The sequence below is a fragment of the Passer montanus genome, unplaced genomic scaffold (assembly GCF_014805655.1).
Source record: "Passer montanus isolate IOZ18808 unplaced genomic scaffold, ASM1480565v1 scaffold2, whole genome shotgun sequence".
NCBI lineage: Eukaryota > Metazoa > Chordata > Aves > Passeriformes > Passeridae > Passer > Passer montanus.
In genome coordinates this window covers 13733509-13758676 of record NW_024366591.1, presented here as the reverse complement: position 1 = coordinate 13758676, position 25168 = coordinate 13733509, and the positions used below count along the sequence as shown (strand labels likewise).

Sequence of the window (25168 nt, the reverse complement as noted above, 5' to 3'; positions counted from 1 at the left end):
TCAGTCATGTTAATCAACAGTATTACAACAGCTTTGGAAGTACAGCACACACTTCAAATATTATCTGTGTAGAATTACAGTTGAATTACACATACATTGTCTTGAACAGCTATAAGCACACTTGAATTTTCAAATTATATTATCTTTCTCAGTGCTTACTTTTTATTCTTACTGCATGAAAATATAGTGCAAGCTGTCTGAAACTTCTTACACCAGTGCCTTCTAAGTGGTTTTAAATTTACTGAAAAATAGCACTGAGATCTAATTTTTAGAGATTCCTTTTTGGTTTACTTTTATACATTCACTAATCTGCACTTTTCCATAAGCATAAATTCTCAACCTAAGATCATTAAGGCTTAGTGCTATATAAAATATTGTCATTAAATGCCTTTCCTATTCTGAGATAAATCTAAATAGAAAAGGTAACAGATTGATATATTAATACCAGGCATTGGTTTGGCGAAAATTGCATATTTCTCAAGTATTACACTCATGACCTCAAATTTCAGGTAAGTGGAATTATTTTCTTAAATTATCAGAATTAGTTTTTGCTTGATAGTAAATTCCGTGTCTGTGAAACTTGTAGAATAAATCCTGATCTGATCTCTCATTTTTTAGGTTCCTGCTCATAAAACAATGAAATGGGAGTTTTTAAAAATATATTTATATAGGGATTGTTGGAACTAGTTCCATGCAAACTTCAAGCACTTTTGAGTTCCTGTCAACGAATTAACAATTCTTTGTAGCATGTAGTAGAATATCATGTTCCAAGTTTTCAAGAACATAATCTTATTTAAAGAAGAGGTTTTTTACACTGCACACCTTATGGGTAATTTAAATTTATTACCAATTACAGCTATCACAGTGGCTAAAATATTTCTAAGGAGGAAAAGGCAAAGCTAACAGAGCTGTTAGACTGGCATGATGGCCACTCTGGATTGCCAGGGGCAGCACAGTGAAGCACTTGATGTGCCACTATTAGATTTCCTTTGGAAGCATCCACATTTTAAGTGATTTATACTGAAAGCAACAATTAAGCTCTGCATTTTCACTTTGACTGTAAGTATGAATATGCAAATAAAATAACTTTACCTTTATGATCAATGATATTGTTAGTGTTCACTACTCTGAACTGCATTAAATGACATATCAAACTATCCTTCAGCATTTTGCAAAGACTGTGGTGTGATGACTCAATCTGTTGCTTCCATAATCAGAAATTCTGAGAGTATCACCTCTGGCATGGTGAATTTGACTGCTGTTATTGAACAGTTCCTCCTCACCAGAACACGAGTGTATTACGGGAGGTACTGACTGTGGGTGCCAAGAATAACAGAGCACTTGTCTTACCTTTGCTTTCTGAACTACCTTGCTCTCAGCTGTACACACACTGCTTTCAAACTACATAAATTCTGTCAACATAAAATAATAAGCTAAACTAACTGACAGGGTGTCCTTCAACACCATTTCTAAAGAGTGATTATGCACACAAAAGACACATTTAATATTTGCACGTTGATCTCCATGCTACTTTAGTCACTGCAGAAACTTGTTTGTCTCTATCAGCCATCCTCCTGTGGGTTGGAAGTTAGTCTGGCAAGTTATCAGCATCAATTAAAAAAAAATATTCAAGCCTGTTGCCATGTGTGACCAGTGGAACAAACCTTGCTACAGCATGCTCAAAGCCAAGTACTGCAGGAGAGGTGGCAGTCACAGACCTATCCACATCTGTACAAAACAACCATCTGCAGCACAGCAACATCAGTATTTGTTTCCAGAAGGATCCTATAATGAACAAGCATGAGACACAGACTTTTTTAGATCTAACACTGCAAGATCTGAGTCCATCGTTATTTGCCTCCAAAAGTAACTGAGCCAAGGTGGCATATTGGATTGTAACAACTCAACTATATCTACCTTCTAATGCTTTTACTTTTTATAATTTTAAGGAGAGAGACAAACCAGTATTCATATAATTTTGGTCTCCATGTCTTTGTAGGGAAAGATAAACCAATCTTACTCAAATGTGTTAAACACTAAACCTCGCAAGGTAGGGTTTTCTCTCTTCATATTTAAAAAGCATGAAGTAAAAAGCACTGACTGTCAGTGCCTTCATTTGCTAGTAAAAAGATTCAAAGTGACTCTAGCAAAACCATTCTTTTTTGGAAGTCAAAAGCTAAGACTCTATGAGAGGTAACAGATAAATCCACACCCTCCTTTGGCTTTATCACCACATAAAGGATTATGTACCTCTGGAAATATATATTTAATTTTCTGTGCTTTCAGACCATCTATTTTGAGCCATGGGTATTTAACATAGGTGGAAGTTTTAATTTAAGACTTACTGAAAATAAAATTCCTGTTTATAAAGCTATGCAAATGGTCTTTTACATACATAATTTACACTAGTATGACTGTGGATTAAGTGTCTCAGTAGGAACAGCCAGTGGGATATTATTATTTTTTGAACAATGCCAAGAAAAGTACAGAAATTAAGGAAAAAGGAAATATTGCAAAGAAGCTCATCCCTGTCTAAACTACACAGACACCACGACAGACTGATCCTTTTTCTACTGCTTCCTCAGTGGTGTTTTTTGCAAAGTTCTGTGGATTTCATTAAAGCTCATGAACAATCAGCTCAAAATGTAAAGGGGACCATTAAATTTCAGCAACTAATTTGGGTACTACAGCCATTTTTTTTTGAAAACTGCAATTCTCTGCCATTCAGAAATGCTTGCAAATATAACAGCCTTTTCTTTAGGGACAAGTCATCGACCTATAAAGGTCAACATGCAAATATAAAGACCTATAAAAGGGAAAGCTACTGAATTGTTTCATGGCAATGGACTAGAGTGATGGATGAATGGCACACTATTACCTAGAAGATGTTATTTCAGACCTGGAGAGTTAGTACTTTGGTTTAGAACTGAGATGTATTTTAAGCAGCAACCCACATGACCTGGATTAGAACAGCCTGAAATTTGCGTGGAAGTCAAATGAATCCACTCCTTTCCCCACAAACACCTCTTTATGTAACTTTAACAATTGTGTTGTCATGACAGAATGTGAACATGTACAAATGTCTATGCTATGAATATGCCATGAATATGTGTAACACATAAGCTAACAAACTTCAGATTGTTCTGCTGAGACCAAAATCACTCAAAATCTGTGAGAAGTTGTTATGTACATAATAAATCCATCTGGTAGTTACTGGTAGTCTTTCCTAAGTTCTGGTAAAGTTTATGTCTACACCACTAGAGAATGAGTGGTTTCATTTGCATTTATTATTCTGCATTTATTAATATTTGCTTTGCTGTAGCACATCTTTGTTCAAACATTACTACCTGCATAAATTCAAGGAGACAGAAATCAATTAATTTGATACATTGATCCAACTAAACATAAAATTAACTTTACATGGATTTCAAAGAATTACTATAGTCATAGCTTTAGCATCTCACCTCATTTAAATGTGACTATATCTATATGATCCATACAGCAATAAATAGTGACTTTTTTTTCCTTACAAGTTGCATTATGGGTAAGTTCGTGAGAACAATTGCAATTACAAGCTGTGGGGTCACAGGTGTCTGGGGGCCTCTTACCCTTACTATGGGCCAGTTCCCCGATAATGGTCCTCATGATAGTTTCAGCTCGAGCACAACTCTAAAACTTTACCACCATGGATAAAAGTAGTCACTCTAACCTGGTCAAAATACGGAAGAAAAACATGCTCATCTGATCTTCCTACAACCATCAGGTATTTTGCTTGAGAACTGAAGTCACATAGCATGCATCAGTTGGCCACTTGTTAAGCTTTCCCCAAGCTCTGCTAGGTCACCACAGATGCCAGGGAATACTCATTCACTTTGTGTATTCTCACTAAGTACCATAGTTAACAGGAAGTTGTTCAGCTGCTGTCAACCAAGAGTGGCTTAAAGCTCAAACAGAATGTTCCCAAGGCAGGTTGTGCCCTACCTGTAGAGTAGTGGTTTTTAAACCCAATTTTGCTGAGAGCATATGTGTGGTCAGAGCAAAATTAAAGACCAGTTACAATTTACCTTAACTGTCAAAAACATAAATGATTCCATATTCTCCACCTATTTCAATGATTTCTTACTTACATTTTATTTCATCTATGGATGTTCTGGCCAATCTTACCCACCACACCTCTATACAAGGTAACTAATTCACACAGGTTTCTGTGTGTTATTCTGGGACTAGTTAATGTAGTAGCCACAAAACCTGCTCCTGCATAGACTCCCTTCCATGGGTGGAATCTCCTGCCAGAAGCCTGCTCCTGTGGGGGCTTTCCACAGCCTGCAGCTTCCCTCAAAGTAGATGCACTTGCACCCCACATGGGGTCCTTCACTGGCTGCAGAGATGATACCTGTTCCTCTGAAGCCTCCATGCGCTAGAGGAACGACCTGAGTTACCATGGTCTTTTCCACAGGTTGCAGGGGAATCTCTGTTCCCACATCAGGAACCTCCTGCCCCTAACCCTTTGTGTCTGCAGGGCTGTTTCTCTCACATTTTTGTCACTCTTCTCTCACAGCTGCTACATAAGTGTTTTTCACACTCTGTTCAATGTTCAGTCTCTTCTCACAGAGCTTCCTCCCTCTGGATGGTAAAATTAGCAAATCTGGGATCATTAAAGTTTCACCTGGAGATCAAAAGTAGAAAAGTCATATTGCCAATCATACAGCTTTTGTAAATGTGTTTTGTTTTGGCTTTGGTTTTCATTAAAAAGATGCACTTGCTTATCGACACGCAGGAGATTTTATTTGAACAAAATATAGAAACAGAGTTTTCTATTTACTTCCCAGGTTCTCCTAACAACCATTAATCAACACTGTTTATTAAAAAATATCTATCACTGAGGATTTTTGCAGTTGTTGGGGTAGGTTTCTTTTTGGTGTGGGGTCTTTTTCTTGGTTGGTTTGAGTCTAACCTTTAATATAAAGACCTCTGTGTGTATCCAAAAGGCCATCAGCTGAAAAATATGATTGCAAGTTACAACTCCATTTAACTGATGTCAAAGATGCAGGTCACTTGGATAGAGTCTGTTTTATCACAAAACAGGGAAGCAATTTTTGTTGTATGCAATCCCATCTAGTCAGTAGTCTTACTGCATTGTTAATTCAAGAATATCCTACCCATCTGTAAATTAAAAAACACATGCCCAGTGCTGTACCTTATAAACATCTTGCTTGTAAGTAAAGCCACCTTGCTTAGGCAACACAGCATCCAGTCATCCCTTCCTCTTCAAATACACAATGACGTGAAACTCCAGACAGCTGATGCTCATAAACAGCTGTCACAGTTCATAGCACTAATACTTTACCTTAACCAAGGTTCAAATCTCTTTAAGCAGCACACTATTTCCTGTTTGCTGCAAAGGCCTCTGGAATCACACGTGGAACACAACTATATAATTAAAATACTAAAGAGAAAACAATATTCAGAAGATTACACAACACATAACAATCAAACATTAACACTTCTGAACAAAGTCCAATGTAGGTTCATACCAGGTCGTTGATTGTTCATTTGTTAACCAGTCACATAATCAGATTAGTTTTGTCCTGCAGCCTACCCCTGTGCTATGAATACTAATACCACCCAACTTTCATTTTACTAGCACAATTGCCTCCATTTAAATCACAATAAACTTGAAGGTAGCTCTGCTGTTACACACTTGAAAACATAGATTAGGTTGAAAAAAAAGGCAAATGTTAAATGAAAAGCATATATCAATCTATTTTTTCTGTTCCTTTCTTTAACATCTTGTAAAATTCTCAATTCAATATGACATTATGATCTCATTATGATCTTATGAAACTGAAACAATTTTGCAAAGTAATTTCATTTTTTCCTACTACTGCTTTCCTGCAGCCCATTCATTTTATGATTTAGATAAATATCTAAATGTCAGCTTGGTTTAGGACAAAACTAAGAACCAGAACACTGAAATATCCTCAAGGCAAAAATCACATTTTCCTGATCCACTGTACAAATCTAGCCCTAATAAAATTGTAGCTTTCCTATATTTTACAGTTAAACTCTGTATATGTTTTTTTCCTACTACCTGAGGCTGTAAGGATGCTGTATATCTACTGCTGCATGTGTCACAGGATTTAGTCTGTCAAAATGGCACAAGTGTGGACTCTTGCCATCATACTGCACCTAATGATGATTAGTAGTGTTTTCTTAACTACCAGGTTATTAGCAAGTTATACTGAATGCTATCAGTCTTACTCCTTGCATTCCCTAACAGAGTTTCAGTCTCTTTTCCTGGCAAATAACAATAAAAACCAAGAAGATGGATCCTTACTTTTCTATTATTCTTACCAAATACTGTCTCTGATACCACCAGCATGTACAATCCACATCAAATACACACCTTGCATTCAGTAGTGAGGACTGCATTCAACTTAACTAATATTTGATTCAGGAATGCAAGTAGTGCTTGGAGACCGTTTACAACTAAAGCACATTACAGCACAAGTAGCAGCAGAATAAGTCCTACTATTGTGGAAAAACTGATAAATTGCCACTGAAACACAGCTGCAGCATGTACAAGTCAAACTCCCAGCATTCTCACACAGTCTCTCAGAAGAGTCTGTATATGTTGGGACTCGATGCCCGAGTTATTTATCTCTTCATTCAGTTTCCCTCTCCAGTTTGGATTATTGCTTAAATTCTCACCACATGCCAAAGTCACAATATGAGACTCCCATTCTTCAAGCTCTGCTTTACATGCCATAGCTTTTTATTAATCCTATCTGATTACTACTTTTTTCTATGAACAACTGCTAGGTTCTGCTCATCCGAAGATGATCAAAACTGTCTGAACAGACATTCTGACTAAAAGAATTTAAATCTGATATTATGGCAGGCATTGAACTGTCCACTGAACTTAAATCTCATTTTAGAAAATTACATGCAGCACAGAAGAAGTGTAGCAGTAGTAATCTCAGAAAAACACCTAAAACATGCAGGCAAACCCCCTACAATACTTTAACCATCAAGAAAGTTAAAGAAAATATTTCCTTATACAGCAGAATATCTAATCCAGTTATGGACAGAGAAAACCAAAATATGGTCTGTCTAAAAAGTTAAATAGGCACAAGTTTTTAAGATTGAACTTAGTGCAGAATGGGCACAATTTTTATTTGTAAAGACTATTAGTATGCCAATATTAGCAAATGTCAGAGCAAAATGTAAATTTCTTCTATTTTAATGATGTTTTATATTTTGCCATATATTCCACAAGCAGTCTGAAATACAACCATTATCTAAACACCCTAAATTTTGTTTCTGTACTATTCTAACCAACAACTTTCTAGAAGTAGCTTTACTCACGAAACAACACACTGAAAATGTTCTTTGCAAACCAGCAGCATATCATATTGATCAGATAATCTTTCCAATTTATTATTCAGAAAAATCAGGTAGAACAAACCTACAAGCTACAATATGTGTCTTCAATGTTATGTACTCAGATCTTTAATTGTGGAAGAGAATCTATGCTGCATAATAGACCAAAGCAATAGAAATGGGTAGATAACCTGAAAATGAATGACCAATCTTCATACTGAAATGTGTATGAATATTAATAATTTCTAAATTATGCAATGTTTGAATGTTTGTAAATAGTTACCCATAAGTAACTTTACTTTTGGAGTACTTACTGGAATCCTATAGGGAGACACTGAGCACCATGCTTGAACACCCAAAGGCTGGGGATGAGCTTTAAAGAAAATACCATCATACTAAAAGAGAAACTCCAAAAGTTTTATTGAGATTTCAACAGACATTGAAAAAAATATTGCATAATGATTGAAAACATAACATCTTAAACAAAGTAGCAATGTGGTATCAAGTAAAAGAAAGACTGGAACAGCTGTCTATATATGCTGTATGGAACATGTACCAGGAAAGGGATATGACATTTTTAAAATTCAAGGGCAAATGTGAACAGGTCACATTTTGATAGACTGACTATACACCATAGATGTTTTACAAACTGCATAGCAGTGTAAAAAAAAGTTTTATCCTAAGTATACTGTATTTCTGCATTTGGAGCAGTTTACAAGGCAGATATGTTGTTTACAACATTGATATTTTAATAGCTCTGGATTCTCATAAAAAATAAACTAATTTAACAAAAAAGCCTGTATCTACATTTGAAAAAAAAAGTGCATGTATTGAGAAATAGTGTTATTTCTTAAAAAGAGTACTTTAAAAGTTCACTTTAATAGATCAACAACTGATGATACTTTCAATGCAGTTCTGCACTGTGCTACAAGCGAGGTTCTAACACCAGTTCCTCTAACTGAACATCCTCTTTTCCATAAGCACCAAGACACGTACCTGCCTACTGTACTTAGCAGGGTTCTGGGGAGTTACAAAGAATGCAGAGTACCAAAACCACCACATTGCTCACTAAAAGATACCAGTAACCCAAGACAGATGTTTTGAAGTAGATTTAGCCATAAATGCGAGCATTATCTCCTCAACTTTCAGGATCCTTCCAGTCACACAACTACTTTTAAACACTGAAGAGCAGCAGCAAGGAGCCATTAGAGCTGAAAGACAAGAACTGATGAAAATCTCCTGCCTTGTGTACTGAAGAATTTGTGGGTAACGAGCATTTCAACGCATTCAAAGAACCAGGCTGGGGGTGTAAGATTCCTACCTAAAACAGAGTTGGTATAGTCAGATCTGTACTTGAATCTAAATTCTCCTTTCCAGATAACTCTGGTAACAGCTAAGAATTACTGCAAACGTTGCTAACTTCTGTAGAGGGTTTACTCCTTTCTCCTCTTTACACAATAAAGAAGAGAAGTTGTGGAATGAGAACATGCAGTTTGAAGATCTAGGCAAAGCTTCTATTTGAGTTCTTATAATTTCAACTCATGGCACTGTTTTTTGGGCTTTTTTTTCTGGGCACCTGTAGCACTCTGAATAGAAAAAAAGGCAGTGAATGTTTAGCTGGACTGAATCCAGAATGGGAAATGCACGGATACCAAAGCTGTGAACTGCAGCCAGATTAGCCATAAACAAGTGTCCGGTACAGAAATTACAAGTAATAAATTTAGCCATTTTTGTAAACATCTCCTCCTTACTAATCTCTTTTTTTTTTTCCTATAATGGAAATACACACGGTATTTCTTTGTTCCAAGCTCTGGTCTCTTTCTGTTTTAGTTTTGTGGCACAGTTGCTAAGTGCAACAGGCTAGAGACACCAACAGTAATACAAACAAGTTGGAAAGTCAGTTCAAGTTATTAAAGTTTTGCTATACCAGGCCATTTTTCAAAGCATGTATTCTCTGTTCACAAATGCTTTTTAAGATCTTTTCTTATGGAAGACTGGAAGCAAATTGGAGTTATTGGTTTAACAAATGTGGATTAACATAACATTTCTGATACGCCTTATACAACTAACAAATCATGTCTCATCTTATGAAGATGATACATTTGCTATACATACCAGTAATTTAAAATGCTCCTTAGAAAAGCAGCATTTTTATAGACAAATTAACAGAATATGAGACAATACATGTCACAATACCACAGAACAAGTAAAGCCCTTTCATTAGCTGCACTATAAATTCATAACTGTTCATCACATACTTTGAATTTCTGACTGCTCAAGCAATTTAACCCTCAGCCAACTGCAGGACAAGGAAAAATTTTCTGAACATTTGACATTGATATTACTGTAGGTGTGAGAGTAAAAAATAGTATTCCATGGTTTTAGCTCTAAAAGTTTTGCTCCCAGAAGTAAAACAACTTGTTAAGAGTTCAGAAGAGAAAAATAGCAATTGGTGACATGTCAAAACAAAGTTGTACTAAAAATTAAGCTGCTGTAATTCTGAGTTCACTTATACCATTCCTAAAAAACCTTTCTTTTGAAAAAAGCTGATCCTAGATCACCTGTTAACTAGGAAGAGCACTAGAACACTGATTTAATGAGAAAAGATGTGCTTAAAAGCTGTGTTTGAGACATCTATTATAAAGTTTTGAATTCTTCCTTATCTTTCAAATATTTGGATTATAATTTGTTTAAAAAAAAAAAAAACAAACACAGAAGGTACAGGATTTGGACAGGACTTCTCTCTCACTACAATTCAGTGTTTCCTATCCAAATGTGGATACCATTTAGAGGCCATTTTTGAAATGTTATGAGTCAACAGCTACATGGGCACCAGTGAATCAGAAAACACACCTTAGGATTTTGTTCTTAAATTACATAAGTTAGATAAAACTACCCTGTCCAGCAAGTTCCGAATTTTTCAAACATTAAGGCAACTTTCATTACTTTCCAGCTAAACAGTATTATAAAAAATAAATGTCACTTCAAACCTTATATACACAGTGACAGAGTAGATTTAGCTAGAAAGTATCTTTAGTACATTAATAAAGTGTCTCGTAATATTACCGAGGTTACATCAGGTGCTTGAGTGTATGTGCAATTGGAGTGGTGCAGCACTTAAAGTACTGGCTTCAAAACAGAGCGCAGTGACCGTCCCTCCTTGGTGAGCTCTCGCGTCACACACATGCACGGCAGCGGCACAGCCTCCTCTCTTCTCTCCACAGCGTTGTAGCTACACTTCTTCAGGTGGTCAGCCATGCTCACGATGTCAGCAAACTTCCACTCGTTCACAGTACAAAAGGCTGTACTGAAGCGCCAAACCTAGGAAACAAGCTGCACTTAGGCTCACAGTGCTTCAAGACACCTGAGCTCAGAGCAGGAAATCACGCGCTTGCACTACAGAACTTTCAGATAATGTTGCCAATAACTCATACTAAAAATCAACATGACAAAAATACACTATACAGAACTTAGTATTAGAACCTATTAGGCTGATTCAGACTCCAAGACAACTCTGAATACTTGGAAAAATAAAGGCAATATTTTTTGTGTCCACAAAATAGATACAATCGGAAGTTAAATTATAAGGTATTTTAAGACCAGCCACAACAGTTTGTTGCTTATCAAGTTGTGCACCTCCAAATGAGTGCTGCAAATATTTTGCAGTTTGGGTTGGGGAGAATGGATGACCTTTGTGTAATGCAGGTTTTACCAAAGGTCCAAAGGTTATACATTATTTCAGTGTTTAAGGCATTCAGTACCAAGGCAATAGATATGATCTCAACAGACTTGAAAATAAAAATTGCTGTAAACACTACACAGGCAAGAAAAGCAAACTTTGTAGGCAGCTTTCCCACTTCTATGGAATATTGATCTTAAAGCAAATAATCAAATAATCTTTTAACATTTTAAAATATTGGAAAAAACAGAAGTTAATTTACTTACATACAGCAAAAGCTATACAGACTATACTTCTATTTCTTGAAGTGTGGAAAAGACTGAGACAACCTGCAGCAATTTTCACTTTTTCTATGCAACAATCTCTTTCTTGAAAAGTTATTACACCAAAATCCAGTAGTAACAGACATAATATTAAGAGAAAAACCAGAAACAGGACCAATAGAATACTTTCACCTTCAAACAAAAAAAAAAACCAAAAACTTACCTTTTCTTTTACCTGCCAAGAACTTCCTTCTGGGCACTTTCTCTTCTCCCAAAGCAGTATCACCATTCCACGTGCTTGAAGCAAGCTTCCACACACATCTCTCATTAAACGTGACACTCTTGAAAGCTGACATAAGCTAAAGCCATCTAGAAAACTAGCAATGTGCTGCAGCACCTCAAAAGGTAGACTACTCAGATGGTCATTGTGTAGTCCAATTAAGCAGCTTTTTGCTGGTTCTACTAATACTGTGGATATACAAGGCTGAACTCCAAATGACCGTAAGTGGCGGTCATGAATAATTTTTGCCCCTTGTGTTGAAGGGCAAAACCTTCGTTGAGAATATGTGCACCCATAATATGCCAAAGGACACCTCTGCTCCATCCAGCCATTAAGGCCAGCATGAATGTCTCCATGCACATTCTTAAAATGCGACGAAAATTCATTCCTTCTAAACAACTGTCCACAAACAAATGTAAACATTGAACGCTGTTTTGTTTGGTATCTAGCCACATATTCCAATACCAAATCCAATCCAAGGGTCTGGAATGGACTTGGATTTGAGAGCTGTGGGTTGGCATGATCACATGCAGAAGCTGAAGCTATTTCCCCCACCATTGTATTTGTGGCCAATATAGCAGATGGGAGAGAAAACGTCTGGGTCCCAAAGTCAACGTGATACACATCGACAGCACGACTTTCTGATATCCCCCTACCTCCGGGAGAATCTCCTAGGCAAAACAACAGAGCTGCAGTGATTAGATCAATTCCCTGAAGACCCATAGGATCTTCTGTTATCTCCAAATCTGATGTATCAACAGCTTTGTCTTCTTTTGGTGTCGACCAATAATGGTTAACAAGGAATCTGTACGATCGATGCCGTAAAAGTGAAAATGCATCTATGTTTCTCAATCTTTCTTGCTCTGCTTGTCTCTCCAACATTTCTTCTTCATTAGCATTATGGGGAAGCAGTACATTATTAGCATTGCCATTAACTAAGTGATCAGCTGGTATTACTTCAACTTGTGCTGTTACAGGGCAGGAGCTGCAAGACTGTAATGCTTCATCATCATGAGATGCAGTACATTCACCATTTGCTACACTGGATGGTTTTGAATTAGATACACCAAGATCTTCACTGTGGTCCAACACCTTTGAACATTCATTTTCTACATGAAAGCCATTACACAAAAGTGAGGAGTTACTAGGGTTTAAATTTAAGTCATGGTTTTGCACTACATCATAACAAATATCACAAGAACCATTTTGCTCCATTTGTGAATTTTGACTCAGGCTATCCAAGTTAATTCCCCCAACCGCTCCTACATTATCTTCATCTGGATTTTCAGAGTCAGACTTTTTATCCTGAATAACGCCACTAGAAGCTTGTTCTTTAATCTTGGGATCTTCTTTCATTTCATGTGGTGAAATGCAGAGGTTTGAACTTAACATACCAATGTCCCTTGTAGCTGTGTTCAGGATATCCAGAGCAGCAGCTAAACTCCTCGTTGTTTCTACAGTAGCTTGATAAAGTGCACCATAGGACTCTTCATCTACAGGCATCAAACCGTTGGTATGCACTGTATCGGGGGCATTTGGTTTGACAGAGGTTTGCTCTCTGGATTCTGGTATTTGATCACCTGCTTTTGACATCATAGTTGCTACTTTAAGTGATTCTAATAACATGCGCTGGTCTTGAAGAGCCAAAGCCATATCTAGCTGCTCCACTTCATCAACATCTTTACTCAGGTTTTCGTAGGATTTTCGGTCAGCATAACTGACTGGCCATCTATTCCACTCCATGGTACAACATACCACGCTTGCAGGACAAACTTCTAGATGATCAGCAATTTTATTTCGGGCTACTATGAAGGGACATCCAAAGCCACTATTCAAACAAGGCACTCTTTCAAGTGGACATAGCATGCGATGTTCCTCAGCTTTACATGAGTGAAAAACTGCTCCACAAACTAAGGGGCAGCCAATCAAATCACAGGAAATGCCCGGCTCTGGTCTGGTCATACAACGACGGCTGACACAGTTCACACAGTGTAAGTGTTGCTGATGTTCCTCCATGACTGTAAATCCAATTCTGAGTAAAGAGAAAAGAGACAACAGCATAGAATATTAACTCAATGTTGTTAATATTTACTAGCTACTATTTGCAGTTTTGCATGCTTGATCAGTAGACATTTTAAGAAAACATGTATGTAACATCTTATTTCAAAGAACTGGTGCTTAAAAGTTAAGCTGAAAATTAAAAAAATACACATTTGCATCAGAGCCCAGGTCTAACATATGCAACTTCAGTAAAAATGTTGTATAATCCTTCACTGTGGAATAGCCCCTTTTCCCTGCTCATTGCAAAAAGATCATTCCATAAAAAACAAAACATGATCTTTGACTATGCAGCCAACAATTATAAACTATACAATTGCACAGAGTACAGAGACAAAATAAAGCAAACCAGATTCATCCTCATGTCAAATTCTCTAAGTTAAACAGAGGCAACCTGTTCCCCAGGGTGCCTGCTACCACCTAAGCTGCTGGCACCCTCTTCTTGTAGTTCTGTTTAAGGCAATCTGCAGCTTTCAGCGAGGATCTCAATTCTATGCCATGTCCCATTCTCTCCCCACTCCCTGTTTCTGACAGACTGCAGTCCTTTACAACAACTTCTTTTTCATCATCTAAAGCCTATAGCCCCCTCCCTTTATTTTCCACAGTAGTTGTTGTACAAGAGTAGCAAATAATACTACATAATTACACTACATATTAAATAAGTCCTTTTATATCACTGCAAACATTTACACAAAACTTCAGTTGCCTACATGGTCCTATCTATATGTCCACTTCAACCCACAAAAGGCAATTTTTTAATGCATCCCATGGCCGCCCTGATCACAATACCAGCAATTCAAAGTGTGAGGATATCAACAACTCTGCATAACAAGGCCAAACAGCAATAAAAATCAAAATACATATACATCCATGGTGCAATCTACAACACATTGACACCAACAAAAAATTCAATTCTTTCTTGTGGAAAAATAAAAACCAAAGAAAAAAAAGAAGAGCAGTAAACTTTGTCTCTTTGTATCATACTTTGAGAAAGTCTGGAACAGCTCACCAGCTGGAGTGTAGACCCACACAAGTTACCAAGATCTCCCCTATGCTCTTACAAACTTACAAACTCCCTCTTAGAAGTAATATCAGCAGGGATTAAAGTTCAGAGGTATCAGTGAATGGCTTGTACAGAGCCAAATCTCAAAAATACTGTTTCAAAAATACCTTGCTCATTCCATCTTTTCCTTACTTCTCTCCCTCTAGCAATTTTCTTGAGAAATAAAATGTCCAAATAATTTAGGTTAATAAAAATGGTTCCTTATTCTGCTAACAAGTGCTCTCATGCATTGTCTTTAGACTAAACACTTCAGGTTTAATGCATTAAACCTTCTAAAATTAAAATTACTCTAAACTATAAAAAGAGAACTGCTTCTCTTAAAACTGAAGGCAAAAGGAAACAAAAGCGCCTTTTAGACACTCCACTTTAAATAATCTAAAGCATTTAAACAGAAATATATGTGACACCTCACTCACTTGTATTCTTTTATAATGCTTTGAAATTCATGCCAACTTTAAGCAGCAATCAGTCCTCATCCCCCCATGCTTCGTAATTTGGATAACTTAAATATTTTAGCCACCCACTCTCCTGAACACTTTTAACAAAAAAGCATATGTGCTACACTTAGCAGGCAAAACACAGCTGAATTTCCCCCGCCATACCTTAGCATTTATATACTGAGTAACAGTAAGTTTCAAATAAACTGTCAAGCATATCAGTCGCTGGACTCAGTGACTGACTTGTTCAACATTTTTGCAAACATCTCTGGCACACAACCTTCCTTTGACTTGCAAATTAAATCAGATAGCATCTACTACAAAGAGATGAAACATGTTCAATAAAGAATGAAAAAATTATTTGACTTCTCTGAAGATAATTTTAGTTCTTCCAGCAAAGCCCTCTCTGAGTAATTCTTGCCAAATACCGTGGCCTGCTGCTAGACCAAAGAAAATCTCAGAAATTTCCATCAATACTGAAACCAAGCTACTCCTCCTCAAGTCAACAGGTGAACAGAGATCAAAAGGAAGCTCTGAGGTTATGTGTGTATTTTAAAGTGAATAAGACAAAATGGAAACAGTACTGAAAAAGACAATTGCTAGTGTATAATGCCAGCGTCTTTAGAGAGCCCAGCCCCTACTTCATCTATCTAAACAGAGTCCTGCTCCCATAAAGCAACAGCCTGCTCACTTCGAGCTGGCCAGAAGTGAGTCACTGGGAGAGCAGCACACGTCTGTGCTCAGGGCAGGAGTACCTATGACTCTCTTAACATGGGACAGTGTGCTGCTAACTGGGCTCAGCTGCACAGGTCTCACCAGCCCATGAGGGTACCCGGGATGGCCTCTGCCTCACTGTGGGGTTCATGCATGCTCTCACCCTATCGAGCAGCTTCACCACCCACTTGACAGCACCCCAGGTGAAGAGAGAGCACTCATGTCATGAGCTGCCAATGCCCTTTCCACGGGTGGAAAAGCTGGGTACAGTCTGACAGCAGCCAGGGGCAGGCCTGGGCTGCCCCGGGGCTCCATGCTGGGCACAACCCGGCGTGTGGAGCGGCTGCAGACACACGTCCTTTCCAGACCCTCATGGCTGTCTGCAGCCATTCCATACCGACTGTGACACTTGCACTTCAGTGGGAATTTCACATCAGCACCATCAGATCATGTCAAGATGTGTCACATGACAGCAATTTGGGCCAAAATTGTACAGATTTTGGGCAAGGTGAATGAGCCACCTTCACTCAACCCAGAAGGGGGACATATGTCAATTATGTTGGATAAATGGCACACACTGCCAAGCCAGCACTATTCTACTGCTTCTAGGCCAAAACTGGCCCACATGCAGCAGCTCAGAACACAGTCACACTGAGCTCGTGTTTGCCTGCACCGTTTCTGGAGACATACCCTAAATTAGTCAACCATCATTAAATAGTATCTTTAAATAGCCTGAGCTTACACAGAACATTCTATTAAGACAGTAAAACATCTTCCTCCCCAGCACACTATCTTGGTCTTTACAAGTCAGATTGTGAAACTTGAGTTGCACAATGATACTGACTTTTCTCAGGCTCCTGAACTCCTTTCAGTCATAAGCTAATATTCATCAAAACTTGATTATTTCATATCAGCAAATGACCTTTCAAAGTAAGAAGGAAACAAAATCTAGTGAAAACATCGAGTATCACTAACAGACAGTGTATGAAAGCCAAAGCTGACACTAAAATCCCAAGCCCTATCAATAGCTAGATGCTAATTTGTTCTATTACAGATGCTTCAGGTTGTTTTATCGAGAAACAGTTATGCACAAAGTCGATTAATTAGATGAAGTAACTTATTCTCTCAGTTTCTACAAACAAGAATTTTACTGGTCACCTAGAAGCTTGATATTAATTGCCATTTATCTTAAAATTCAAATCCTTTGGCTCATTTCCTAAACATATAATTTAAAATATCTTCAGACATCAGTAAATGAAATAGATGAAGTAGCAGAACATTTACTAAAATTCTGCATTCCGCTTAACTACTGCAAAACTTCAATTTTGTCAGAATGTTGCATTTTATTTATGAGTTACTACAAAGTCCCTTTAAATACATTAAATATCCTTTTATGCGTATTTAATTTTAATGTTTGAGCTTCAAACTCAAAAGCTGTTTTGGGCAGTCATGAATTCCTGAACTGCTTGAACTACTTTCTGCTTCTGGTATAATTCAATTCTTAAATTGCAATTAGGTCCACAGACAAAAAAAAAAAAAACGAAAACAAAAAACAAAAAACAAATGACAACAAAAAACAAATGACCTATAAAACTGGTAAAATAAATAGATAAGACCTCAAGAATTAGCACACTGATTAATCAGCAAATGGCCATGACTCATTCTATTTTGTAAGCCAACTTTGTAAATCACAGAACTTAGCACCTCTTTCATTCATAGATTAAGAGCATTCACATATGAATAATTTCGCATTAAAGAACCACGACCAATATATCATTAGTACTATACTGAGAACAAGAACCACCCTCTTCCCAAATATTGCTTTGTAAAGAAAAAACCTGTTCGGTAAAGGGGAGATAAAATTCTCGCTGGAGGTAAGAAGTCTTTTTATTTCCTCTAATGCAGCAAACTGAAAGGGCTAACAAAGAATGTCATTGCTGACATAAAGAAAAATACCTGTTGTTGGAACACCAATAATATTTACAGAGTTTATATCCCACTGTGTTCCTTGTCACAATATGGTCAGAAGACAGTGTCAGATCAATGACTACAGAAGAATGAACAGCTGTCCTTTTCTGATAGTGTAGTGTCAGCAACCAGCTTCAGTTCCTCCAGTTCAGGGTGCTGAAGTACATACACTTGACTGTTACTAGCAGAGAAACCTAAAAATACATCCCGTTCCAGTGAGGTGACCACTGCTCTCAGAATTTGTGCCATCACTTGATGTTATTGTACATACTATACAGTCAGCTGACTAAATCAGCCAGAACATGCTTTGAAAATCTGTCATAATTAAAAGGATTAAAATTCCAGCTGCTACAGCCACGTGATTTCCAGTTGCTGTTGTAACACAAACATTAAAATAGCATAATAAGGGTTTCAGATACACACAATGCTTCAGCTGCAAGTGTGAGCTCTCACTTTCTTCTATACCACAAAATCTGTACTTAGTATTATCAAACCCAAAGCCTGCTTGCTCACTCTCTCCTACATGAATACTTTGGAGCCAATAAGACAGGAAATCACAGCAACCATTACTTCCATTGGAGTTCTCCATTACACAGCCCCCTATTTTTCATCAAATCTATGAAGCTCAACTACCTTTAAGACTCTTCTATCAAATTCAACTGAAGAGACCAACAGGTTCTTAAGTTACTGCTTCAAGGAAGTAGAAGACTAGACACACACAAGCTGTATTACAGGTTTAAACTCCCAGGAGCATCCAAATCCACCCACAAGCAAATACATGCAAAAAATTTTAAAAACTTCCATACTAAAAATTTCCCTTCTGTTTTGGACACTGCAGAAGTGATGCCGTAAGTTTCAGCTTTTATAGTTTTCAGATCCTGTACTGCATTAGTCTATAACTCTGAACTCCATACAGAGTTAGTTAGTCCTCATCACAGTTTGGCCAGACAAAACAATCCTTCCAGGCCTGAGAACCAAGGTCATCATCACAGCCTCAGGCCTGAAAAGTATGGACAAAAGTAAATTGGGGGGGAGCAAACTAGGGGAGTGTGACTTCATTACCTGAAGCTGTAATTGGACAATTAACCCGATATGCAAATAGACTAAACTTGTATCTGCCAAAAAAACTCATGACCATCATCCATCCTGAATACAGCCTCTGTGAGGCTCCTGCCCTGCCCAAGGTGTACCTGCTAAAGGCCTTTAATAAATGCTCACTTTAACTCTGTCAAGCCTCTGTTCAAGGCAGCCAGTCCAAGGCATCAGAAGAGACAGCTGTATATCTTCCACCTTCTTCCCAGGTTTCTGTTAGGAGCTTCTCTCTCAGATGCCGAATTTAAATTCTCAACCTTACACGATACTAATTACCACCCCCTACCCCTACGTTCATCAGGACAACCCTGATTTCTGTCACAACAAGGTAGACCAGGGAAGCTAAAACCACATTCAAAACAGTTGGATGGATGAGTGTTCACTGCATTCTCAAACACAAATTCATCCACAACAAAGATGAGAGCATCTTCCCTGGCTGGTAGTGACTGCACATACTGAATATAGTAGAACAAGTTTACATTAATTTATTGTTAATCACTGAAAACATGAAAAGAGCTCCTATTACTAAAGCCCAAACTACTATGTAAGCAGGACGCTACTTCAACCATTACCATTGTAGTCTCCAGCTATTATTATGTATTTCACAAAAGAGGCAGAAAAAGTTTACACTAAAACATGGCTTTTTACTGGAAGGAAAAAAAAACCTCAGGGGAACACACACTTCTGGAAAGATTCTAGTTTTATCAGTGGTCTAGCACTGAAGGACTATATACTAGCTGCTTTCTTAAGCATAAATCAAAGTTACCTATCCACCTCACAAACAAACCACACCAGAAAAAGAGAAATCTCTAACTATAGCAGAAATAGTGAACACTAGAATTATAGGGAATTGCAACCTTTTTTATGCCAACCTTATAAAGAAGGCTTTCCCAAATATCCTTTCTTCCTAGTGGCAAACCATCTTCCTACAATTCACAGAATACAGTGCAATTATTTCCTCCCAAATCATTGCGGCCAGAAAAAAAAAAAAAAAAAAGTAGAATTCAAGGGGAAAAGAGCCAAAGCAAAACACTGCTTGGACTGAAGTGGACCCTCCCCTGATGCCCTACCTGCCTGGCTTTGTTACATTTTAGAACAGAAGCTCTGATGAAATGACAGCACACTTTCTTTTAACCTTTTTAAACTCAGTTAAGAGTGCTAAAAATCAAAAGCAAAACTACTAGGCTTTTCTTTAGAGTACTTTTGTGACAGATCTGCCATGCATTCTTGCTTCCCTGACAGATTTCCAAGAGAAGAAACCCAAAGACCTCAATGTGCCTTTGGGCACACACGGACACAGGACAACAGCACGAGGAACAGCTACACTTGCTGCATGGCTCAGGCACAAAAGCACTCTACCTGTTGAGGTGGTGACTGGGCAGAATCAGCTAGAGAGCCAGTAGATTTCATGTGTAAAGCACTTCTGAACTTGAACACAGTGTGACTCCTCGATTGCTGCAGATTCTGCAAGAAATGAGATCAGAAGTAAGGTTTCATTTCAGGTGAACATTACTTTCTGTATGTACAATCCCCTGAAAAGGTCATGTGCTTACACTGTCTGGGGCTACAAACACTGAAATTTTTTTTAGAATTTATGGAACTATAAACAAGTTTTTAATAGACTTCCCAAGTACAACCTAATTTCTGTCATTTTAGCTTATTGCTAGCTGTTAGTCACACTGGATGGTAACCTAATTATATTTAAGGCTGTAAGAGATTATTAAAAGTTATTATTCTGAGCTACTGCACTTAATTCACTGCTTTGACCACTTCAGGGGAAAAAAAAACCCCTAAACTTATATGAAAGATTGCAACAGCTGGAGAACTAAAAGAAATAAATAAATTTAGATCCTTTTACAAACTTCATTTTAGTCTAGTTAAAATTTGTCCATCTTCAGTCTTCATACATGGGAACTTACTGAGCAGTTGCTTACTATTAAAAAGCTTTTTACTGTAACAAGATGCTTCTTCCATTCTTTCATTCCCAAGGATTACCACTAAAACTTGAGAGAGGTGAAATCGAGGTGATATGCCCAAAGGAACAATGATATTCTTATCCCAAGACCAATTCACAAATCCTCCAGAAAAGCAGGAAAGAAAATAAGCTATTTCTCAGTAACCAGAAACAGAACTACTGGAAAAAAATAATGCGTTCTGTATTACAGTAGGTAGTTTTAACCACCCAAAAGAAGCCAAAAATAAATCCTTCTTACGTAATATTTTAATTCATACATGCTGCTGCTGAAGAATTCCTGACCTCTGCATACTTACAGAAATCAGGCCAAACATCTCATTAATATACTGTTTCAGTTCTTACTACACAAGTTCAACTAGGTTCCATGGCAAAATGAGAAAACAACTTTAAAGTAAATAGACCATGAAAGCAACTTCTCTCCAACATCCTACACTGAAGTGCAAAACGATGTATTCTATCCATATTATTTTTTCTGTTAAAAATATACCCTTGTTAGTAGATAATGGCCTGACAAATATGTAGCAAAATAGACAGTACACAAAAAAAAATTTAACAGACATACCCACAAGGATACCTTATCAGATTACACTGAAGTAGAAAGTATTTTGTCTCAAAATATTTTGAAAAATTTGAAGTAAACTAAAAATATTTGATATTATAAGACAAAGTTTTAACAACTTAATTCTATTTTCAGGTATTTCCCTTTCTTATCAAATCAAAGACACTTTTTGCAGCAACTGTCAGGCTTTTCCCCCTTCCAAGCTGCTTGGTTTTAAGACCAACAAAACAGTAAAAAAATTACAGTTTTAAATAAAACTATTATCTAAATAAAACCTCAACTATCCCAAACAGTTGACAGAAAGCTAGGAATATAACTCATAGTGAGCATGTTATACTAGCTTTTTCAATATGTTTCTAACATGAATGAAGAACTGGAAAACACCAACATCTTCACTACAAGTTTGTACAGCATTTTAGGACATACGGTTATTCATCAATTTGTTACCTCTAATATAATTTAGACCACCTTTTCCAAATGTCAACAGGCTTGATGCTATTTCTTTTTGCCCAAGGACTCCAGCTGAACGATCCTATCCAAACACATTCCTTATCTGGTGACAACAGTGACTCAGACAAAACAAGGTTTTGTAAGAGCATTAAAGCTTTGCCAATAAAGCACACTCCTATAAAGATCCTGTTTGCAATGAATCTATCACAACAACAAATTTCTCTGTCAAGCAGGACTTTTGGAAATTTACAGTTTGTACTAGAGAAGTTTCTAAATAGACAAATAAGAGCCTGAACTTCAACAAAACACCACCCACCTTCCAGCACCTCTGCAGCAGTCTGAACCAGGTATCACACTCAGCCTGAACCACTACCTAAAGTTTTACAAGAACAGCTGTAACTACACCACTCAAAAACTTACCTCACCATGCCTCTCATTCTCAAGTCTTAAGTTTAGACCCATAATTTTTTGATCGTGATCTCACATTAAGAGCTCAGATCAATGTTGGACATTTGGTAAGAAAGAGCACGATCTACTCAAGTGGATGTTGTATTGACTGTAGGGGTTTGCAGGGTCCTGAAGCTTCAAACAGCACCAAAAGATTACTAAAAGATTATAATAAGACACCAAGTGTCACATCAGAAACTATTAAAAACTTGCAAAGTAAGTCAGAGTCTAGAGCTCCCCTGCCATTTTAACTCTCTTGGCCTGTTTCAGATCAGTTTATATTACAAGACTTTTCAGTCTTTTTCCTTCATTCATTATTGAGATTAGACAGTGCCCTGACACTTCGGACAGCTTACACAGATTTCTCTGTAACCATCAATAATGTAAATATTTGTTTCTTCCTGGTCTGTCCAGGAATACTTACCACCCCTTACACAATCTAACCATCTCACCAAAAGATACATTATCTTTATTCTCATGATGCAGATAAGGAAACTGAAGGGAAATTGTCACCAGTACAATGATGACTATACATGATTCCCTGCTCCCATCCTTATTCTACTAGATCTCATTGCCAGAGGCAAACAGCATTTGCCTCCTTTTAGACAGAGCCCACCAAAGAAACAGGTCTATCAATATGAGCGAAATTTTGCTCCTTTTAGCTCAATTGGACTGAAGGCAAAACAGGGGTTTCTTACACAGCTGAAATCTGCAGCAGCCACAGGAACTCATTTGAAGACTAATAACCATATGCTTTCTTCTTCACCAAGTTGTAGACTACACCCTCTGCTGTAGACACTCCTTATGACCTAAAAACCTGGCTGTACAAAAGCAAGCAGAAATCTTGTCCAGAAGCTTTCCAGCCAGACATTGCTTGTTGAACATAGCACTTATTTTGCCCATTACACTTTTAACTTTGAAGTAGGAGGCAAGGGAAATATAACCCGAATTTAAGAAGTTAATTGAGTAAATGCAGAAGATACAACTTTCTTTACTGCAAAAGAAAGAATATACAGGCAGCAGAGTAAAAACACTGTTTTTGCATCACTTTTGCCCATCCTGCCTGGATTCTCCTGTTCTCTAACACCTTCTAACTTTGGAAGCAAATGAGAGAAGAGACCCCACAAAAAGTCTCATCTTGCAATACAATCCCAATTCACTCTCTAATCTATTTCTTCTCTCGATGAAACTTGACCACTGGGGAGAAATTCCACATAGATATTAACATGCATACAGAGTAGAAGACAAAGTAAAGCTGCCAGTGCACTTCAGTACTCCAGGTACTCGACTTGCCTACCAACAAAGGTCTTCTAATATTTTCTGTACTTCTGGGAGAAGGCTGCAGGGAGGAAGGCCACAGATAACTGAGATCCTCCTCAAACCACATGCATGCACCTTAAGCCCCCAAATCACAGCACAAGTTAAGATGTATCACATCATCGTGAAGCAGAAGGCAGCAGGTTTCCAGGTACAGGACTTAACCATCAAGTACTCCACACCAATTCTACAGAAAGCAGAGGCGATATCTTGCCTTAAGTGCTAGCACAAGCAAGGTGAGGCTGTTACTTCAGGGGCACTGGGTTTGGACTTGTATGCTAACAAACACTTCTCTGGCATTATTAACAACACAATCAGCGAAAGGGAAACGAGGATTATGAAAAGCTCCTCAGCCAAATCCGAGTAGAGCTTTACAGAACAAAAGAAAGCCACCTCTCCAGCCCACGGGTTATTTCCCTTAAGAATTTGGAAGACCTGCTGCGAACAACAGCGACGCTAGAACTTTTGGAAGTGAGGCCACACAACTGTTCCAAGACGCGAGCCGTTCAACAAACTGCTGTCACCTCCCTGCACGCCCCTGACTGCCGGGCCGTGGGGTTACAGGGGTACAGCCACACAACCCTCGTTACCTTCAGAAAGGAGGGAAACAAAGGCTCCACCGCACGTCAAAAAACTGCCATTAAAAAAGGGACTGAGAGAAGAGAGAAAACACCACCTCTCGCATGGGCTGAGCACATCTACTCGAAATAACACAAACACGGGGGATTAGAGAAGGATTTCAGCAATACCTCTGGACTATTTGCTCTCCCTCCTTTCACGCAGAAAGGCGACTGCGTTCTCCACAGCCCCAGGCAGACCCCGGCCCCGCGCCCTTCCCACGTGCAATCGCGACACCCCGACAGCACGGCGGGGTCAGAGGAAGCGGCCGCGGCACAGCTCGGCCCGCCGCCACCCGCGGGCCCGGCGGCGACCCGTCACGGGTGGCGGCGGGGAGGCGGCCCCGGGCGCTCGGGCCCCCGCCGGGCCGCCATTTGTTTACCGCCCGGCTGCCGGGCAGCGGGCGCGGCCGCGGGCGGGACGCAGGGCCCGGCTCTCCGGCACTCGCGGACAGCAGCGGCGGCGGCTCACCCGTCCCCGTCGCTCCGCAGGCAGGGGAGCAGGCGCGGGAGCCTGCGCTGCGCCTCGCGCTTTCCCCCGGCCGGGCTCCGGCCACCGCCGCACTCGGTCCGCTTCTCTTCTCCTCTCTTCTTCTCGCTTCGCTCCGCCTCTCCGGCGCGGCCCCGTTGCTCCTCGGCGGAGGGGGCGGGGTGCCCGGATGTCGCGCGCGCGCTCCCCGCCCCTGCCCGTTCATCCCCGCGCGCGTGCGCAGAGACGGCGGCGGCGGGATGAGCCGCTGCCTCAGGGCTGAGCCCGGCCCTGCCCCTGCCCCTGCCCCTGCCCGCGGTGTCGCTGCTCCGGCAGCTCTCCCCAGCCCTCTGTGCAGCCGGTGGCGCGGGCCTGGGGCCGGATCACCAGCCTTGGA

General features: G+C 39.0%; 1 protein-coding gene across 4 annotated transcripts; it reads right to left on the bottom strand.

The window, feature by feature from the left end:
- Positions 1-7779: 7779 nt before the first annotated feature.
- Positions 7780-24947, bottom strand: FBXO30 (F-box protein 30). Of its 4 annotated transcripts, none has more exons than XM_039706980.1 (4): positions 24775-24947; positions 20297-20401; positions 11549-13637; positions 7780-10704 (listed from the first exon to the last, which is right to left on the bottom strand). In XM_039706980.1, exons 3-4 carry the CDS (start codon positions 13619-13621, stop codon positions 10501-10503), a joined length of 2277 nt encoding a protein of 758 aa, XP_039562914.1. In that variant the 5' UTR covers positions 13622-13637; positions 20297-20401; positions 24775-24947; the 3' UTR covers positions 7780-10500. The 4 variants fall into 4 exon arrangements, with proteins under 4 accessions (XP_039562914.1, XP_039562916.1, XP_039562915.1 ...); XM_039706982.1 differs by lacking the exon at positions 24775-24947 and adding an exon at positions 24435-24602; XM_039706981.1 differs by lacking the exon at positions 20297-20401.
- Between the last annotated feature and the right edge of the window lie 221 nt (positions 24948-25168).

What these genes read in the sequence shown, in the direction of transcription:
- FBXO30 (XM_039706980.1), bottom strand. Translation starts at nt 13,621, where the DNA reads ATGGAGGAACATCAGCAACACTTACACTGTGTGAACTGTGTCAGCCGT. An exon ending in CTTGGCAGGTAAAAGAAAAG is followed by an intron (nt 10,705 to 11,548) that starts GTAAGTTTTTGG and finishes CTTGTTTCCTAG; the next exon opens with GTTTGGCGCTTCAGTACAGC.